The sequence below is a fragment of the Ctenocephalides felis genome, unplaced genomic scaffold (assembly GCF_003426905.1).
Source record: "Ctenocephalides felis isolate EL2017-DRISC unplaced genomic scaffold, ASM342690v1 CF-g0.4_SCAFFOLD_00845, whole genome shotgun sequence".
NCBI lineage: Eukaryota > Metazoa > Arthropoda > Insecta > Siphonaptera > Pulicidae > Ctenocephalides > Ctenocephalides felis.
The window spans coordinates 9,455,021-9,476,515 of NW_020536999.1; the positions used below are offsets into that span (position 1 = coordinate 9,455,021).

General features: G+C 29.5%; 1 protein-coding gene and 1 non-coding gene across 6 annotated transcripts in view; both read left to right on the plus strand.

Moving 5' to 3' along the window:
* The window catches only part of LOC113363777 (lysosomal alpha-mannosidase-like), a 48,558-nt gene extending 31,249 nt beyond the window's left edge, over nt 1–17,309 (plus strand). For 3 of the 5 annotated variants that reach the window (XM_026606261.1, XM_026606262.1, XM_026606260.1), the window contains exons 4-20: nt 1,442–1,523; nt 3,253–3,438; nt 5,258–5,463; nt 6,814–6,950; nt 7,049–7,182; nt 8,104–8,323; nt 8,688–8,878; nt 10,377–10,615; nt 10,695–10,936; nt 10,994–11,340; nt 11,400–11,593; nt 11,663–11,760; nt 12,883–13,003; nt 14,648–14,766; nt 14,838–14,987; nt 16,912–17,016; nt 17,079–17,309. In XM_026606261.1, the coding sequence (XP_026462046.1) occupies nt 1,442–1,523; nt 3,253–3,438; nt 5,258–5,463; nt 6,814–6,950; nt 7,049–7,182; nt 8,104–8,323; nt 8,688–8,878; nt 10,377–10,615; nt 10,695–10,936; nt 10,994–11,340; nt 11,400–11,593; nt 11,663–11,760; nt 12,883–13,003; nt 14,648–14,766; nt 14,838–14,987; nt 16,912–17,016; nt 17,079–17,210 (2,903 nt within the window). In that variant the 3' untranslated portion in view covers nt 17,211–17,309. Of the gene's footprint in view, nt 1–1,441; nt 1,524–3,252; nt 3,439–5,257; nt 5,464–6,813; nt 6,951–7,048; nt 7,183–7,692; nt 7,827–8,103; nt 8,324–8,687; nt 8,879–10,376; nt 10,616–10,694; nt 10,937–10,993; nt 11,341–11,399; nt 11,594–11,662; nt 11,761–12,882; nt 13,004–14,647; nt 14,767–14,837; nt 14,988–16,911; nt 17,017–17,078 lie in introns of all 5 variants that reach the window. The other 2 variants (XM_026606263.1, XM_026606264.1) reach the window with 2 other exon arrangements.
* On the plus strand, nt 2,802–2,893 carry Trnay-gua. The gene is given in 2 exon segments: nt 2,802–2,838; nt 2,858–2,893. It is a non-coding gene; the product is annotated as a tRNA-Tyr (tRNA).
* Nucleotides 17,310–21,495: the final 4,186 nt, after the last annotated feature.

Below are 21,495 nucleotides of genomic sequence, written 5' to 3' on the forward strand. Positions count from 1 at the left end.
TTACAATATCTCAAAATAACTCCAATCAGTCAATAAAATCAGTAAAAATTTTCATAACGCTACACATTTCGCAAAATAAAGATAAAATTTTGATGATTCTCGAAATCGAAATGTCGATTTTTTGCTATCTTGTAAATTGATAAAATAGTGATAATTTCAAAAATATTAAGCAAATCAATCGCAAATAATTTGATTTTATTATTTATACTTAAGAAATAAATTTCTGTTTTTTAAACTAATATTTAATAGAAAAATAATATTTAGCAAATCACTGTTTTTTGTTGAAAATACGTAGAAATGGAAAAATCGAGTCAATTGCTTATACAAATAAGACATTAAAGTCTGGATTAACAAAAATAAATTATAACAAAAAAATGATTTAGACATGCAACTTGTCTTAAGGCAAAATGCCACTTACAACTAGTTTTTTATATAATAATCTTTCCTTAAACTTTTCGAACATATATAATTTTCTAGATAGCCTTATCTATTTTATTTTTATCCACGTGAAATCTATTTGAGAAATTTTTAATCAAGAAATTTAAGTTTTGTTTATTTTGAAATGTAGATTAAAGATTATACGAATTGGAATTATTTTTATCTGTCCAATTTATTATTGTTATTTAATTATCATTGTTGGCGATAAGGATAAATATTTATTTAGAGATAGGTATATTAAATAACATCGAGACATAACAATTACATAAAGATATAATCAATAATATATATATATATATATATATATATATATATATATATACTTTAGATTTTTTGTTCATTGAATGATGGCACAAATGCAGTATCGAAACGTACATAATTAGTTGCAAAGCGACAGCATTTCACCTGAGTTGTAGACAATTGTAAATAACTAACAAATTCTCAAATAACACAACATTTCCAGAAACTTCTATTTAATAATTTTGTATTTAACTTAAATTGCACATTTTAAAAATTTGAATTCAAATATTTAAACAAATAGGTTGGTAACGCTGGTAATTTTTTAAACATAAAAAACACACATGAAGTTGTTCAAGAATGTCGAATGCTAATGTGGCGGTTTTGAAATTTATAATTAAAATTCTAACTGTTCTAATAAAAGAAAAGTGATAAAAATTTTGAAAATCTAATTAGCTTAAAAATGAGTGTGTCTTACAATTATTTGTACAAATCAAAGTATTAAGGTATGCCATTTAAAAATAATGTTAATTTTAATACTAATCTAACCAAGTTCAGCCATTTTGGTTACTATAAATAAATTGATTTGACAGGTATGAAAATAAATTTAATTTTAACATAATAAATTTGAATCATCTATTAATTAGTATATATTTCCCAACATTCACAATACATGTTAAATTAATATTCAATTGTCATGTAAGTTTTTTACAGTTTTTTTAAAGATATTGTATTTTTTACAATTTATGAAAAAAATTATTTATAGGTAGAAATACAATCCAGAAGGCAGGTGTGCAGTATATTTTGGATTCTGTCGTTGCTGAACTCATCAAAGATCCTGCTAAGAAGTATGTAATATTAATTAATAATATTTTTTCATTTTTAAAATTTAGATTGCTCATTAATATATTGTCTATATAAGTAGTTTGTTTATGTTTGAATTAAAATTAAAATCTAATTAAATTTCATAACAAAATGCAAAGTGAACCAGACTGAATGAAAAGAAAAAGGACCTTACTAACGAGTAAACTGAAATTTTATACTACTATTATCCATCAGTAATAGAAAAGGACTCTACCGATAGTTAAAATAGAAGTAATTTTAAAAAAATTAAAAAAACATAAATATAGAATATACAAATATATTAATCTATTGAATTTTTCTTTCAAATGAGCTCAATTTCTTTGGATGCTGAAATTTTCAAAAATGTTTGAAATCTCGATATTATACCTTTTCCTTTTATCATGCTTTTTTATTTTTTTTAAAATTACTTCTATTTTGACTATCGGTAGACTCCTTTTCTATTACTGATCGATAATAGTAGTATAAAAAATGTAGTTTACTCGTTAGTAGAGTCCTTTCTATTTTCATTCAGTCTGTTCACTTTGCAATTTGTTATGAAATTAAATTAAATTTCAACTCTAATTTAAACATGGAAACAAATCACTTATATCACTTATATAATACTCGAATAAGCTTGTTCTGTTATCTTATTGCTAAAATTTAACATACATCTAGATCAGGGCTTCTTAAACTTTTGTCGTTTGCGACCCCATTTACGATTGCGAAATTCTTGGCGACCCCATCATTTATTTATTTGCTAACAATATACATATACAAATACATATGAAAATATATAGTTTAAAAATTCATTGAGAACATAAAAAAATCAAGACAAAATGATATACATATTTGACATTAAAATCTCGCGCGACCCTAGAATTTTCCTATTTGACCCTATTTGGGGTCGGGGGCCATAGTTTAAGAAGTCCTGATTTAGATCATATCGTCTTGCAATTTAGATACATTTAAAATATCTTGTCTACTTGTGTCTTTTTTAGAGATATTTCGCATTTAGCAAATTGTGAAATCGAAGCAAATTATTATACATCATTATAAACAAGACAAAAAAAATCGAACATGGCTATTATTCTTGCAAACTTGCAAAAAAATTCAAGTCATTGTTTGGTAAATATAAAAAATAATCTTGTTTACCGCACGCTCTAATTTTGTATAAATTAAATAAAATTGTTATAAATAATTATCTTTAAAAAAATATTGTAACCCTCAGTGCACGTGTCAAATTTTTCCAAAATGTTATCGTTTTTTGGGGTCTATATAAACAACCTTCGATAGCTCAGTTGGTAGAGCGGTGGACTGTAGAATGTAAACAAATGCCGAAATCCATAGGTCGCTGGTTCAAATCCGGCTCGAAGGATTTTTTATTTTTATTTCTAAAAACTATCTAAACTAAATTAAAATATAATAATTAGGTAGTTTATTTAGGTATTAATCATTATTTTTTGTATATTACGCTTATCTGCTTGTAATAATGATACTGGGGATAAAAGAAAATTTTGTTGTGTCATATAAATATTTTGACTAATTGACCCCAAAGGTCTAGAAATAATATAAAGAAATTAAATTTTTATTAAAGAAAACAAAAAAAAAAAAATAGTAGTTGTTCACAAGTAAAAATTAGTAGCAAATTGGTATATAAGTAAAGATTAAAAAAACACTTAAACTCAAAAAAATATTTTAGCAAATTTGTTTCTATATCGACTATCTATTTTCTAGATTCATTTACGTCGAATCTGCATTTTTGATGAAATGGTGGCGCGAACAGACACCAGAACACCAGGAGAAAGTGCGCGAGCTGATCGACCAGGGTCGCCTGGAAATCATCGGAGGCGCCTGGAGCATGAACGACGAAGCAGTCACCCACTATCAGAGCATCGTCGATCAGTTCACATGGGGATTCAGGTAAATAATAATAGAAATAGAAATTAATATCATAGAAAAGCCCTAAAAAGCTTATGAGGAAAAGAACAATTAAAATTGAGTCAATCAAATGCTTGAATTCAATTTACTAATCAAAGATCTTCTATTTTTTAATTTTTGCTTCAAAGCACTTTGTTACAAATAGACTGTGTAGCAAAAAAGTTTATACCCATATATTTATATTTAAACGTTGTTTTGCTAAGTAAGGTATATTCTAAACAATTTCTATAGAATCAAAAATATTAATACTTTTAGTGTATAAGGATGTGTTGGTTGAATGCTTTGAATACAATGACGTATTATAAAACAATAAACCCCATTAGTTTGTCTATATTTTGTCTGGAAGTTTTATACACTTTCTATAGAAAACATGTTATATGCCAATCCAAGTCTTTTTTGGTCTTTCGACTTATTGATTACGTTTCAAGTTTTTCAGATCCTTTTTGGATTCTGGATTTTGTGTACAATTGTAAATAATACCACTGAGCTTATACAAAATTTTCAAATTTCTGCGATCAGAGATAGAAAATGAATTAAGTATTTCTTCTTTGACCTTCTTTTTCAAAAGTTTCAAATATCATTAGATGAATTAAAGTAAATTTAATAAAAAGTATATATGTAGAGCAAGGCGAGGCACAAAGGTCCAATTTGACTTTAAGCAAATATTAATTATATTATAAAAATCAAACCAATTATATCTCAACAAATAACACATTTCCTCCGAACAATTATCTGACTACGTTCAGTAAAACTGCCAGCTACTTCTTCATTGTAGAAATGTGCTTTTTTGCTGTCTTTCAAAAATTTGTTATCTAGACCTTTTTACCCCATAGGCGGGGTAACTTGGAACGGCCAGGTGGCAAACAGTTTAATGTCTTATTTCAATTTTGAATGTATTTCACAAAATAATTACATTTTTAACTAATGCTAAAAAATTACTAAGATTACTGTTTATCTCCCGATTGCAAAGTCATGAGAATCAAGGTTACAGCTGGTTATACATCTTTTTCCCTCTACTTTCAAATATTGTTGGTAAACAATGCTTAACTTTACTGGTTTTTGACACATCGGTGGTGGACCTTTTTAACCCCGAATCTTCATATATTTCTATCTATTTTTCGATAAAATCTGGGAAATTATAACTGGGAAAATGTTATTCGACAAAATGCCCCTTTGATCGATACCAAATTTTAAATTTAAATAACATAAATAAGATTTAATATAAACTAGAAAATGTTTTATAAATACCAATGAGTATATAATTAAAAAAATGAGATGTTTCAGAGCACCGTGTTTGAGAAAAATATGATTTGCAGAAAAAGAGTGCTACAACGCCAAAAAGTGCATTTTCATATTAACATTTCAAAAAAGTTGATATTTTGAGTCTCTAGTAACACTTGCGGTCTGTTTAATAACGTTTTTGTGTATAAATAAACTGCTTACTACAATTCAATCATAATTAAATAATATTCACATAAAACATCCTATTAAACGTAATTGAACATCATCTAGCAAAATCATTTGACATTTGACGTATTAGCCACCGTCCATTGTTTTATTCAAATTACGCTTCTACAAAAATGTTCAAATTAAAAATGCAAAGTTTCTACGCGATTTTGAAATAATATCTCACCTTTCCGACAACCTACTGATTGGCACGAATTTTTCAAGACTAAACCTGGCCAAATCGGTTTAGCCGTTTTCGAGTTTTAGCGGATCATTTGATCGAGAGCTCCATTTTTATATATAAGATTATTCTATTCTATTTATTTTTATACCTATTAATTTTTTTCTCCCTTAGGCGTTTGAACGAGACCCTTGGTGAGTGCGCCAGGCCAAGAGTAGGTTGGCAAATCGACCCTTTCGGTCACTCCAGAGAACAAGCATCGATTTTTGCCCAATTGGGATTCGATGGTATGTTTTTGGGCAGATTGGATTACCAGGACAAGATGAGGAGATTGGAGCAGAAGGAACCGGAAATGTTATGGCATGCCAGTGACAATCTTGGTGAGGAAAATGATTGACGAATGTAAAACAACAAATTTAGATTGTTAGCAGGGTATTTTGGCTTAGATTAAGAACAGGGCAACTTTTAAGAAGAACCAAAAATTTTAATAAAAACAATAAATTTGACTCAGATTTAGAAAGGGCAATTTTTAAGGAGCTAAACCAAGATTTCGTTTAGATTCCGAATAGGGCAACGATGATTTAAAGAAGATCATAAACCGATAAAGGGTCGGTTTGAATTTTTTAACTTCCCGAAGGAGAAGTTTATGTTTTTTTAAAAAATCAGATTCGCTAATTTTATGGTTTCTCGACGTTTCAAGCCATAGTGAATCGAATGAGACCAAATTTGGAAAAAGTATGTGTGTGTCTGTGTATGTGTGTGAACAGATTTTTCGCCGTAAATCAACGTTTTCTCATAAACGGATGGATAGATTTCAAAAATTTAAAAGCTATTCGATGTATCTCGATGAGGACTAGGGTTTAGCAATTTTGCGCGACGATCAGCCAAGCCGTTTCTTTGTGAATAGTAGAAAAGTGAAAAAAAATGTCCACGTTTTAGCCCGCAGTTCTGAATCGATTTTTAAAATTCAAAAACTATTCGAAAGATATTGATTGGAAATCGTGCTGATTAGTTTTATGATTTTTTTTTAATGGTAGATACCATAGTCTTGTAGATCATACTAAAACATTACGGCCCTACGACAATTCGTCAAAGTTTGCAAAAATTAATATCGTTTTTTTGACATTTGTCAAAATTAATTTGATTGACATTTTCTCAAAATCGTCTGAACCGATTTCAGAAAATTAAAAGCCATTTTATGTATCTCGATGAGGACTATTGTTTGTCAGTTTTGTGCGACGACCTGCAGAGCCGTTTTTTTGTAATTCGTTGTTGAAAAAAATTTAAGCCGATTTTTATGGAACTTTTTTTGGCGATATATATATCATGGCCTTATATAGCTTTCTGAAATATTACGGCCTTACGACAAGTAGTTTAATTTTAAAAATTCATCAAAGTTTGAAAAAATGAGTAGTTTTTTTTGACGTTTGTTAAAATTAAAATTAGACGATTTACTTGGTATAACGATAGAGTACTTGGTCTCTAAAAAACTGGCTCAATTATAAAAATTATTGATTTTTGAAAAATTGCTTTTAAAAAATATTCCGAACGGGTTGACGTGTTCGATTTTTAATAATGTGTAATAAATCCACTTTGAATACTTTTAATCACTCATAAATAAATAAATTTATTTTTTATTGATTAAGTCGAATATTTACACATATCGGGAAGTTCATTTAACTTGCCTCAAGGCAAAATACCAAACCAACTAGTTTTTTATTACAATTTAGGTGAAGCTGGTGACTTATTCACCGGAGTCCTCTACAATAACTACGGTCCACCACCAGGTTTTTGCTTCGATATTTTATGCCAGGATGAACCAATTATTGACGATAAACGCAGTTATGACTACAATGTGGACAGAAGGGTAAGTGTCTATTTTTTCTGGTTTTATATATCTATACATGATGGTTACAAAGAACTTTTGCTGTTGAAATCCATTACTGATTTTTAAATTTTAATAAGATTAACGAATTCCTAATGGCTGTGGAATCCCAAGCTAAGCATTTCACAACTAATAACGTTGTTCTGACAATGGGTGGAGATTTTACTTATATGGATGCACAAATGTACTTCAAGAATATGGATAAATTGATCAGGTAAAATTTGGATCGGGATAATTGTTTGTGATTGTAATACAAATGTAATACGTCTCTTTATTATTATTGGTTAATGGTGAAATAATGCATCGATGCATCTTAAAATTAATATTGAGATAAACCTTCTGAAGGTTTTTAATTAAAAACATTTCTACATTGCTTTTTTGTATAATACATTGCAGTTCGAATATACGATCGTATATTGAAACCAGTTTTCTAGTGATCCCAACATTTATTGAGAATTTTGCACATTTCATCAGGTTTTCATTGCTTTTATTCATCCATTTTATTTTAATAGTGACTTCTTCGAAATTTATCTTGCTTGGTAATTTTGGATCAAAATTTTATCCATTTTTGTTTTGTCTATTAATCAGTTTTATTTAATCTTGCGCCCATGAAGAACAATTTCTACCAATTCGTGCCCTGAATTTTACCTTTAAAATTAACGAAAGTTCTTTGCAACCATCACTTCAAAGTTGTTTTCGATTCTAAATTTCTTGTATCTCGCAGATAGATAAATTTATAGAGTATTCAAAAATGCAAGCTGCATCTTATCAGACTGACAATATAATTTTGACCATGGGCGAAGATTTTAATTACCAAATTGCTGACTTGTGGTATAAGAATATGGATAAACTTATTAAGTGAGTAGAAAAACGTAGAAAAATTTGGTAAAAAATATTTGTTATAAAAATCAGCTTTTATTTTGGTTGGAAGACTTGAAGTTAAGTTTGTGTTGATAAACCAAATTCTCATTCTTATCGATAATAATTGCAAATAAACTTATTAAGCTTTTATCATCACATCATCATCCCACTTCTGTATTGTAAAATTCTCGTTTGTGTATCTTCTATTATTAAACTTTTTCTAATCCAAATTTTTATCAGTCTTAGATTTGGTTAACATTTTTTTCTTATTCAGAGAAACCAACAAAAGACAATCCAACGGCTCCTTAGTCAACGCCTTCTATTCAACTCCTTCGTGTTACCTGAAATCTCTGCACGATGCTGACAAAACCTGGACAACCAAAAACGATGACTTCTTCCCTTATGCATCAGATCCACACACTTACTGGACTGGATATTTTACATCAAGACCAACTTTGAAATGGTTCGAACGAGTTGGAAACAATATGCTGCAGGTAGATATAAAAAAATCTCATATTGCTTTAAGGACAGATTCTGCTGCATAACAGAAAAATGTTATGGCAAGGCCATGTTATGAATAACTTTCCATACTATTGGCAATAGCCATGTGGTTGGTGTGCAGTCAGGCCTATTTCTCACAAATATCAAAAATATTATCTCAGATAACAGGGTCTTTCTGACACAGCTTCATAACATACGCTTGACGTTGCAGTTTATGTGTAAAACGCCTGAATGCACAGCAAATACATGACATGTTGATAGTATTCAGTATGATTCAGTAACATAATGTATGGAAGTTGGCCAATCGGTCCTTTATTTGATTTATTTGATTCTTATGTTAATATTTCCTCCTACTAGGTATGCAAGCAGCTCAACGCTCTCGTCAAGAATGAACCAGACAGTCTGGAGTTATTAAGGGAAGCAATGGGTGTTATGCAGCACCATGATGCAATTACTGGTACTGAAAAACAACATGTAGCTGAAGATTATGCTAGATTGCTTCATGATGCAGTCAGTGGATGTGCTGAGAGTGCAGGAGATGCCATCAGGTAACTGAAACTATTAGTTAAGGCAAATTGTTGGAACTTCCCGTACCAAAAATTATTTTCCCGTAGATTAAAAAGCTGTACTCCTCTTCCGTCTATGGTATTGAAAGATGCTTCAAGTTTAAAAGTTGGTCTTTTTATAGTAAAATTTCTTTGTCTGATTGCTTGTGCCTTTGTTCTAATTCCTCTGACAAAAGTAATAATTAGATTAAGAAAGTAAAGTCTAGGCTCTATCATCCTACAATTTTCAGCGGGATTTAGAATAGGGTTTCTACAAAAACCGACATTTCAGAAAACCGGTTTTCGAATCTTAATTTTACTAAAAAACCGGTTCTAACCAGTTTTTGAATTTTATATAGAAAATAAATTTTTGCTCGAATATTCTGTAATTTATCCGCAAATTTAGTGTAAATTAGAGCAGTATTTGACTGAATTTATTTATTGTTCAATTTTATGGATAGTAAACAAAATTATTTTAATTTTAATTAATAGAACTAAAAAATAATAGTATATCTTAATTAAATAACTTTGAAAATAATTATTCGTTATTCATGCATTATTTTCACATATAAGAATGAAAATATTTTTATAATAGTGAAAGGAAAGTTTATACATTTTTAAATAAAAAAATGCATTAAATTAAAAAAAAATAGATACATGTTGATACATACTTGTTAATACCAATTTTAGTTTTAAAAACAATTAAGCTAAACTCGGGTATTGTCTGTTCCGAACAATTTTAATTAATTAATTCCAAACATTCTAATTGTTTTTTTGTTTAATAAAATATGATTTTAAGAATCTGAGAACATTTATCGAATTGCTACTTAGACGTGTTCTTTGTTTACTCACAAAATTTCCTGAAATAGAAAATACTCTCATACTTGCGACCAATTATGCTTAATTGTTTTTAAAGCCTGATATAATAATTCTAAGTTTTTTGTTCTTTAATTTGTGGCTTCTAGGGTTTAAAACTTTTTTTTTAAGTTTGAGTAGAAAAAGTTACTTCTTCAAGAAGTCACACTGATTTAAATTAATATATACACTGGTATAAAAATCTAAATTAATTAATACAAAACCTTTCTGGGAACCATTGCAGACTGATAAGATATCAAATGCTATTGAACCGATATATTTCAAGAATCAAATCGCTTTCATCTATCTTTTATATATGGCTATATTTGTCATTTTTCATTTATATTGTGAAAACCGACTTTTTTCACTAAAGAACCGGTTTTCGAATTCCATAATTTTCTCCGAAAACCGGTTTTTGAAAACCGACAAACCCTAATTCAGAAAGATATTGGTGTATCACGTTATAAAGACGTCACGTTCCAATTGACCACGGAGTACTTTTTTCTGCAAATATTTATTACATACCTATTTTGAAAAATCTTAATCATTAAGTGTAAGGATACTGTTTCATAGTTAGAATTTCTGATGCTTTTTGATAAATGTTTCTAAGTTTCTCCACTAACTCTGGTTTTATCATTCGTTCCAGAAAAATTTTTGCAAATGCCACAAATGTGTCCAGCCAGTACAACAAAATGGCACTCAACATGGAACTGCAGACTTGTCCAGGTTTGAACATCAGTCAGTGCTCATACACTGAATCTGAGGACAACTTTGTTGTAACTTTGTACAATCCCTTGGCTCGTTCGAGGAAACAGTTTGTCAGATTGCCTGTTCAGGCTGGAACTCAGGATGCTCAAATCAGTTACACTGTCATGGATCATAATGGTAAGAAGAAATCTACACCTTACTTCTACATTATTAAACCTTCAATTTGTAGAAGTAATTTCCTGTAATTTTATTACAGGTGCAACTGTTCCTTCGCAATTGGTGCCAGTACCTGTCTTTGTACGTAACCTTCCTGGTAGAACTGCCAAAACAACAGCAGAATTAGTGTTTGCAGCAGATATTCCTGCAGTAGGTGTTGCTTCCTACTTTGTGCATCGTCAAAAATCTAAAAACACTGGAGAAGAAAATGCAGACTATTTGTACGCCAATTTGAAATCTGCTGAATACAAGGATGCTGATCAAATCGTATTAGGATCATCGGTAAGATAATAAAAAGTAACATCATTTTAATCTTTGCTAATATATTTTTTTCTATAGACTCTCAGTCTGACCTTATCTACTTCAACTGGACGTATTTTCAACGCCTCCTTCAACGGTACAGAACTTCCACTGGAGCAGGAATTTGTTTACTACCGTGGAGCCTCTGGTAACAACGAAGTTTTTGAAAACCGTTCTTCAGGTGCATACATTTTCCGTCCAAATGGAACAGCACATCCTTTCCTGAACGGAAAGGAACCAGTCAAATTCGATATGGTTGCTGGTGATTTAGTTGACGAAGTCCATCAGACCTGGGGTGAATTTGTACACCAGATCGTTAGGGTTTATAAACTTGGAGCTGATGCTGTTGAGTTTGATTGGGTCGTTGGACCTATTCCTGACCATAAGTATAATAATTTGCAATTATAACAATCTTGCAAAAAATTATTTGATGTTTTTTATCCAGGGATCCATTTGATGGTAGAGAAGTAATCAATCGTTTCTCCACAAACTTGAAGACTGATGGTCACTTCTCAACTGATTCTAATGGAAGAGAGACTTTGCACAGAAAGTTGAACCATAGAGATACCTGGAATGTCTCGATTGTGGAAAAAGAAGCTGGAAATTACTATCCTATCACATCCTTGTTGAGATTGACAGGTAAGACGAGAATAAATGAAACATTTGTGCATATCCTCATAATTAATTTATTATATTTCCTTGTTTTAGGTATGGCTCCAAATTCTGGTAATGGTGTTTCTTTAGCTGTAATTCCAGATCGTGCTCAAGGTGGTTCCAGTTTGGCTGATGGTCAATTGGAATTGATGGTAATGATGGCAAAAAGTCATATATTTAATTACTATTCGAGCCTCACAAATTTTATTCATCTATCTTTGTTTATCTGACATAATAAAATAATTTCCTACCCTAATATAGGTACTAAGCTAGTTATAAGAAATTATTTATTCTGTACGCATAACTTGAACCGTGAACATTAAACAAATAAATACTATTAATAACTAAACCAAAAAAAAAAAAATCACTACGCACGAACACTTTATTACCTCGAAGGACCAGATATACTTAATTATCAAAAAGGCTTAATCAGATCTGAAATAACATAGAACTGATTGGAATATAATAACTAGTTCAGAAATTGTTTGTAGAAATGTAATGTATTTAATTTTAGTTAGATGTATTAGATGTTATCGAGTCAAGGTATACGTACAGAAAGAATAATTTCTTATAACTAGCTTAGTACTTATACTAGGGTAAGAAATTATTTTATTATGTCAAGTAGACAAAGATAGATGAATAAAATTTGTGAGGCTCGAACATGCCGCCGCGTTTGAAAAAACAATGGGAAATTAATTTACATGATTTTTCAACATTGCTTCATATAGTTAATGTGTTATATTAAAGTTACAATATAAATGTATGAAGATTAATTAGTTATAATAATATGTAAAAATGATTGATTTGATTATCACTTAAATTCTAGTAATGATTAAAGTCTTGTGATAACGCAAATTTTATTAATCCATTTCTTTTTACCTATATTTATTTATTTATTTATTTATTTATTTAAATATATAGCCCACAGATTTCTCCAAGAGGACTCAAAAATACAATTATTTTACATAATGAATAACAAATAAAATATATACAAAATTACAATATATAGTTAGTAACATAAAATGCTAAGATAAAATTGCATATAATGCAGAATGTAACAATAATATTTATAAACAGAATAAGAAAATAACGAGATATTTGAAAGAAAATAAAAAGATTAACTTGTGCAAACGGAGATTATTTGATTAGGTGAAGTGTTGTGAATGTCTAATTCATTATTAATTAAGTTAAAGTTAGAGTTACCCTCTACTCTATAATAAAATAATTTCTAAAAATAATTTAAAAATTGATTTTGTTATTTATTTTGATTATAGGTGCACAGACGTTTATTCAGAGACGATGCCTTTGGTGTAGGTGAAGCTTTAAACGAAACTGCTTATGGTCAAGGTTTGGTAGCTAGAGGAACCCATTATGTAATGGCAGCAAGCACTGAAGGTAATTAATAAAAAATAATAAAAAAACTAGTGGTGTATGGCATCGTGCCTTAAGGCAAATTGCTGGAACTTCCCGTACCAAAATTTTTTTTTTGAAAGATTAACATTTTTGAAAAAAAATTACTTTGAAAAATTAGATTTTTGGGAAACTATAAATTTTTGACAAAAATTTACTTTTTTTTGAAAAAAAGACTTTTTGAAGAAAAGTGTATTTTGAAATATTTTGGAAATTCTGAACTGTTTTTCAAAGCAATCGTACTGCTTTAACTGAATAGAGACAAATTATCGATGAAAATTTGTATCCGAACACACATAAACACGCACACACATACACACGCACACACATATACACACACACATACATCCATTTTTTCTAAGGTATACTAAAATATTCAGAAACCTCTGAAACGTAAAGATATATACAAATTTTCATTTTCGATTTTTTTGCGATTACTATAACTTACCCTACGGGAAGTTAATTACCCTGTATGGCAAAGTGCCTAAAGGCAAATTGCTGGAACTTCCCGTACCGTAATCAAATATTCGAGAAATTTTAAACGTTTTCAAATATATTATTACAATAATACTGTAGCTTTCATTATGTTTGCATTATCTTGTTATATCTGAGCAAATCAAATGTAAATCATAAATCAATTTATCTTCAGAACATTATTAACAATTGTCATTTTATTTCCAATTCAATTTAAATAAAAAATAGTTGCCTAATTTACACATAACTGAAAAAGTGCTACCGTATAATCACAGTCTAAACGCATTTGCAAATAATTTTGTGCGACATTTTCACTTATACTGTGCTTAGCTCGGCGGCATTTTCACATTTTTCAATAGTTTTCACAAAATTGGAAAAGTGCTCCAGACACAAAACAGTCTAAATGCACTTGGGTAAACATTTGCACCAGAGTGGCGCTTAGACTGTGCTTAGCCCGGGTAATTTTTTGAATTCTTAATTCAAAATTACAAAAATATTTTATAAAAAATAAAAAAAGATGTAATAATTTTTTATCCTCAAAAGCAATTGTTTTGTCAATACAAGTAGAAAGTTTCACTCAAAAACTGCCATTTTTGCAAATTTAGCTCGGTATCTCCGGAATGGCCTGACCTGTCTTTTCCAAAAACTTATCACGTCTTCTCGCAATCATTACAAATTGAATGTTTGTTAGATCATTCAAATCAGATGCTACGTTCTCTCAAAAACTCAATTTCTACTTTCTGCACTCTTTGCTCCGTATTTCCGTAACGGCTGAACCTGCCTTTGCCAAAAACTAATCAGCACATCTCCCTATTAATAGGGATCGATTGTTTTCTAAACCATTCAAATCGGTTGATCCGTGCGCCCGAAAACGTGGACGAAAAAATGCGAACATACAAAACACTCACACACACATCCATGAATTTTCTGAGGTATGCCAGTAAAACGTTCAGAAACCTTCAAAACGTCGAGAAATGCAAAAATTTCCATTTTTGATTTTTGGCCCATTACTATAACTACCCTATGGAAAGTTAATTAAGTATCTTCCTATAAAAAATGCAAATCGTGTCGATGTTTATCTTATTGAAGCACTCATAAGTTGCTCATCGAATCTGGTATATATGTCTGATATTTTATTTATTTTATTTATTTTAGACAAAACTGTTTTGGGCAGAGAAAGAGTTTTGGCACAAGATGTCTTACTTCCTGCAACCGTATTCTTTTCAAGTGCGAAGAACTTCAGCAAGGAACAATGGAAACAAACTGCACAAAAGGTAAGTTTGGCAATGACTCGAGAACCAAAACAACCATCGGGTACAATAACAATTTATATTCGTCTTTGCAGTACTCTGCTTTGAAGAAAGAACTTCCACCATCTCTACATTTGTTGACCTTAGAACCCTGGGGCAACGGTAAAGTCCTTCTCCGTCTGGAACACTTCTTTGAACAACAAGATCACCCCGAGTGGTCTTTACCAGCAACTGTAGACTTACAGGTACTAACCAAAACATTCAATTCCTACATAATCAGTTTAATATTATATATATATATATATATATATATATATATATATATATATATACAGGGCCGGTCCTGCCTTGCATGCGATGCATGCGAAAAATGCGGGCGCAAGCCTTAGGAGGCGCCAAAACGAGTTTCGAAAATTAAATTTATAATATACTATTTATATTTTTTATATAAAATCTAGAATTATTTGTTTAAAATCTAGAATACTTTATAAATTATAATAAACAATCTAACTTAACTAGGGATACGTAGACACAAAAAGCATATTTATTTTGCAATGTGATATCAGTAGAGACAATTAACCGATTAATAATTCAGCAAATTAGTAAATAACAGCTCTGTTTAAGAGACAATTAACCGATTAATAATTCAGCAAATTAGTAAATAACAGCTCTGTTTATTGCTTAATCTACTTATTCATTTTTTTCTTTGTTTGAAGTTACCGTGGAATCGAAAAAGAAATTATCTAGTGTTCAATCCCATAAGCGCAAACCTGCGAAAAATTAAATTAATTGTTGGGCATTATTGACGAAAAATTGCGAGCTAATTTAGTTGAATACGAACTTGTTAAAAAACATAAACAAATTATAAAAAATGGGGGGTCAGTGCTTAGAAAATGACTTGTTTATTCTGAGAAATTGAATTGCAACTTTTGCTTTTGTGGCAAATGTTTCACATCTGTTGAACTTTGAATGTTGAAGACATGCGTGGAACAAATATGAAAAATGGAAGCAAAATTTACTTTGGAACGAAAATCTTAAGGCTTGTTTTATACCTTTGTGGTGTCTATACTCTAAATTTATTAATTATTAACTATACAGAAGTAATACATATCAAATATAATAAGTTTTTTTTTCAATATTGTTCAAGAAATGTGTAATTTCTTTGCATTTTTTACTGATTTTTTAACAATACTTCTAAAATACGTTAAAAATTTAACTTTAAAACAAGCTGATATTCTGAATATAACGTCTCCTACGATATCAATAAGGAGAAGTTTACGACGCAATTTTGGATATTGTAAATAATGAAAAATTAAATCAAATTAAAATTAAAAAAATCCAACATGAAATACGAGTGTTGGTTTGAAAATTAAATGCTAGTTTTTTTAAATATTAATATTGCACATACGTTAAAAATAATTGAAAATTTCAAAATACTTGATTATAATCAACTCCCGAATCGCCTCGTTTTTTTTAAATAAATTTAAAATCAATATATTTTATACGCTTTTAGATTATATCTAATTTTTTGTGCACGAAATCCAGAATAATTAACAATTGATTTATTTATTTCACTTAATATTTGTGTTAAATTAAAGTTTAAAATTTAAGAGTTAAATTAAAGTTTAAAATTTAAGAAATGCATTTCAGAAATAGTATTTATTATTTTGATATAAAGATCTTTATATCAAAATAATAAATACTATTTCTGAAATGCATTTCTTAAATTAAAATCTAACAAAAATATTAATTGTTTTGCTATGGTAGTCAAACTTACATCCTTAACAAATTTACTACATATTGAATATTACTAAAATGTGAAATTATGACAGGGATTGTTTTATTTATTGATATCGATAATAATAAATAAATTTAAAATCAATATATTTTATACCCTTCTAGATTATATCTAATTTTTTGTGCACTAAATCCAGAATAATTAAAAATTAATTTTTAAAAAATATGTAAATATTTATATAATTTTAATGATAAACTGTTAAAACGGTGAAAATTATTAGGGGGGAAGGCGCTAGAAAAAAAGCATGCGGGCGCTAATGACTCCAGGACCGGCCCTATATATATATATATATATATATATATATATATATACATATATATATATATATATATATATTATATAATTATATATATTATATATAATTTTCTTAGGATTTGTTCTCTGCATTCACTGTCAAATCACTACGAGAAACTACTTTAGGTGGTAACCAATGGTTGAGCGAAGCTGAGAGGTTCAAATGGAAAACCAATGACAAGGTAGTTATTTATCAGTATTTATTTTAGGATTTGGTATTGATGTTTAAATTTTTTATTATCAGAGAGCCAGAAGACACGGTGAATATTCAAATGATGCCAAAACATACAAAATGGAGAAACATTTCGTCCCATTGGCTGGTACCGAAGTCACTTTGAGGCCCATGGAGATTAGGACCTTTGTTTTGGAGATTTAATTGATAATGGATTTTGTGAAGTAGATGTAAGTTAATTTTAAAGGTAATATAGTAATTGATTTTTAACATTTGAAAGTAGTTTTACTATTTTGCCAAATGAGCAATAGACGGATTTTTATCAAAATGATTTGATAAAATTTTAATGAATTACGATTTCTGAGTATGGAATATTGTATTTTAAACTGGTATTTAAAAAAAACTGCTAAAACGATCTTTACATAAGGTCTGAGAATTTTATCAATAAATTAGCATCATTCGAATGTCTCTGCAATTTTGTAACTTTTGACGATTAATGATTTGTTTAATAATTAATTGTCGAGAGGAGGATAAGCAGATTTTTACGAAAAACTAAAGTCGACGTCTCTCCAATTAAAATAATTTAAACATACACTTGAAACCCATCAGGTTTTTTGGGTTGACGATTTTTTTTTTCAATTAATTTGTAATTAGAAGAAGTAGGAAACTACTTGTTGTGCCAATTTGCAGAATATGATAAATTCAGAATAAGCAAAGGCGACTTACATACACATTACATAAAATATATTTATAAACAATCAGACAGAATTTTCAATAAAATGGAAATGTTTGCTATAATGTTTGAATTGAGACTGATGATGAACTGCTTCTTGCTCCTCTGTGGCGGAAACAGTGTTGCCAAAGGGGTACCACAGATTCTTTGGTGTTACCACATGTTGCCCTATAATATTGCACGATTTCGAGGGATGGCATAACAGTTTTAACGATTTAAAATTTGTTTAAGAATTAATTGTGCAGAGAAGGATAAGCAGATTTTTACCAAAAGCTAATGGGTTGACGATGTTTTTTTTTAATTAACTGGTAATTGCGAAGACACTGCTTGACTGATCATCACTTTAATTTTGTTTTTGATTTGAAGGAATTTCTTTTTAGTAGAAACTGCTCGACTGATCATTATTTAGTTTTAAAATTCATTGCATTGATTTTGGGGAAATTGCACACGAAAGAAAATTTGCAATCGCATACATTATTTAATTTACTAGTCAAACGATTTAAAGCAATGTTTCTAAACGTGAGGTCCGCGCCACGGAAAAATTGTGGCAAACTTTAATGAAGTTTTATAATTGTTGCAAACTTTAATGAAGTTTTATAATTCAATTTGATTTATTAACTTCCCGAAGAAGTTTATATTTTCATCAAAAAATCCGATTCACTAATTTCATGTTTTTACGAAATTTCAAAAAGTATGTGTGTGTGTATATTTGTACAAATTTTTTGCCATAAATCGACGTTTTCTCAAAAACGGCTGGACCGATTTCAAAAATTTAGAAGCCATTCGATGTATCTCGATGAGGACTAGCGTTTATCAATTTTGCACGACGATCATCCAAGCCGTTTCTTTGTAAATAACAGAAAAGTGAAAAAAATCTGTTGAAAAAAAAAATTCAAGCCTATTTTTATGGAACTTTTTTGGCGATATATATCATGGCCTTATAGAACTTACTGAAATATTATGGCCTTACGACAAGTAGTTTAATTTTAAAAATTCATCAAAGTTTGAGAAAATAAGTAGTTTTTTGACCTTTGTTAAAATTAAAATTAGACGATTTACTTGGTATAACGATAGAGTGTTCGTTCGTTTTCAATGGTGTGTAATAAATCCACTCGGAATACTTATAATCACTCATAATTTTTTTTTTTTATTGATTAAGTCGAATATTTACACATATCGGGAAGTTCATGTAACTTGCCTCAAGGCAAAATACCAATATCAACTAGTTTATCTAATATTTCTGATATTTATTTAGCATATGATATCTATAGATGTAAAAATAAGAATAATAATAGCAATTTCAAGCAAATAGTTTCACCATGTAGCCAAAGATACTTAATTATTCTATTATTCCACAATAGAAATCATATCAATTTTCAATTGTAAAATTACTAATGCGGTTTCATGAAATTTAGACTGTCGTATAAATATAAATAAATAAAAAATTTCCAAACATGTTATCTTTATTATATCAGAACAATTAACGTTATTCGCTTCGGTTGTCATCATCATCATGATCATCATATATTTATATGTACTATCGTACTATCTTCCTTACTTTCGACAGAAATTAAAAATTAGAAATGCCATCACGCTCCAAACACTCTGGAAACGAATCGAATCGGAATCGGAATCGTCTTTCTAAATTATTTTGGCATTTTTGCAATAATAATAAATAATTAATCAGAGGCAATAATTAGAGTTTATAAGAATTATTGGTTTTTGGCCATTTAGATACAAATTTCCACTTCAGGATCTTAAAATCTTAAAGATTTTTTTTTGTTCTCTGGAGTAGCTACCAAGTTTGTCCAATTACACAGCTATCACAGGAAATCTGAAGACGTCGTAAAATAGAGAGTATAGACTAAAAAAATCAAATTTGCACCAAAAAATTATCCAAATAAACACGTCAATTTAAAAAAGAATAGGTCAATAAGACTTGTACGAGAAACGAAAAATTTATTGGACGGGTGTAAAAGTAATAACATAATTAACTTCCCGTAGGGTAAGTTATTGTAATCGTCCAAAAATCGAAATCAAAAAATTTTTACATTTCTCGACGTTTTGAAGGTTTCTGAACATTTTGGCATACTTCAGAAAAAATGGATGTGTGTGTGTGTGTGTATGTATGGATACAATTTTTCGTCCACGTTTTCGGGCGCACGGATCAACCGATTTGAATGGTTCGAAAAACATTCGATTCCTATTGATAGGGAGATGTGCTGATTAGTTTTTGGCAGAGGCAGGTCAAGCAGTTACAGAGATAAAGAGCAAAGTGTGCAGAAAATAAAAATTGAGTTTTTGAGAGAACGGAGTATCCGATTTGAATGATCTAAAAAACATTCAATTAGTAATGATTGAGAAAAGTGTTTACTAATTTTTGTGCAAAGGCAGGCCCAGCCATTTCGAAGATATGGAGCTAAATATTAAAAAATGGCAGTTTTTGAGAGAACTAAGCGTCCGATTTAAATGATTCAAAGAACTTTCTGCTTGTCTTTTTCTTTTTTTTGTATATCGAAAATAATTCAGATTTTTTAATTCTGACTAAAGTTCTAATATACTTTAAACAAATAATTTTAACTTTGCACTTCAGTTTATATAATTCTTATAAATATTAGACAATGTTACAATATTTATAATGATCTATTTAAAAACATTTAGTATTCCTCGAACATTTCGTTACGGTACGGAAAGTTCCAGCAATTTGCCTTAAGGCACGATGCCATACACCCCACTAGTTTCATATTTTTTCTATAAATTTGGGCAAATTTATATCTTAAGTTAAAACATTTTTCTGAAATGTAACGAAAAAGTGTACCATATTTGCAACAATTCAGAAGTAGCTTCTTGTTCTTACCAAGTAATTTCTCTGGTGACTTTTGAACTTGACATAAAATAACGTACTCTCCGTACTCTCATGTCGCATTAATTTTTAAAAAAAACGACAAATTATGCAAAAAGTCCGGTTTGTCTTTTGTCTTTTGCATTTTGTGTATTTTTGTCACGTCCCGACATTATTATACGGTCGAGTGTTCAGAATAAGAACGTTTTTGAACCATTGCGTAACATACATAAATGACATCTTATTTATTTTACTTGAACATACTCGTTTATTCGTCGTCATTAGGTAAATATTATTTAAAAATCATTTAGAGATGAAAAAACCATGTTCTTCGGATATCTATTACAGACTGAAGTAATTACCACGATAAATTTTTGTGGGTTTGTAAAAATTTGGAAGATTAAGGTTTTTTTTAATCCTATCCAATAATACTTCATTTTCTCACCCAATTTTATAGTCAGTTTTGTATTATCAACTCCGACAATTAGCCAGACAAAAACCAGCGAAAGAAAATAATGTACAAGAAAGTGTAATATGTACCCTCAAGTTCTTGACTTGAGAGTACATATTACAAATGAACAATGAAATTAAATAGGTATAAGTGGCATTTTGCTTTAAGATAAAATGTATGTACTTGCCGATATGCGTAAATAATAAAGTTAATCAATAGGAAATTGCAATATATTAATTATTATTTATCAGGCACATGCTTTTTTAAGTTGGCGAGTTAATTTACCTGATTTTTTTGATTTTCCTTAAGCTTTAAAGCAAATTTGATTTTTTCAGTCTATACCTTCTATTTTACAACGTCTTCAGATAATCTGCAACGTGTTCAGACACTTTACAATATAAACTTGCTACATTTTTTGGCAATCTAAAGCACTTTTAGACAATTTACAATATTTTCAGGCAAT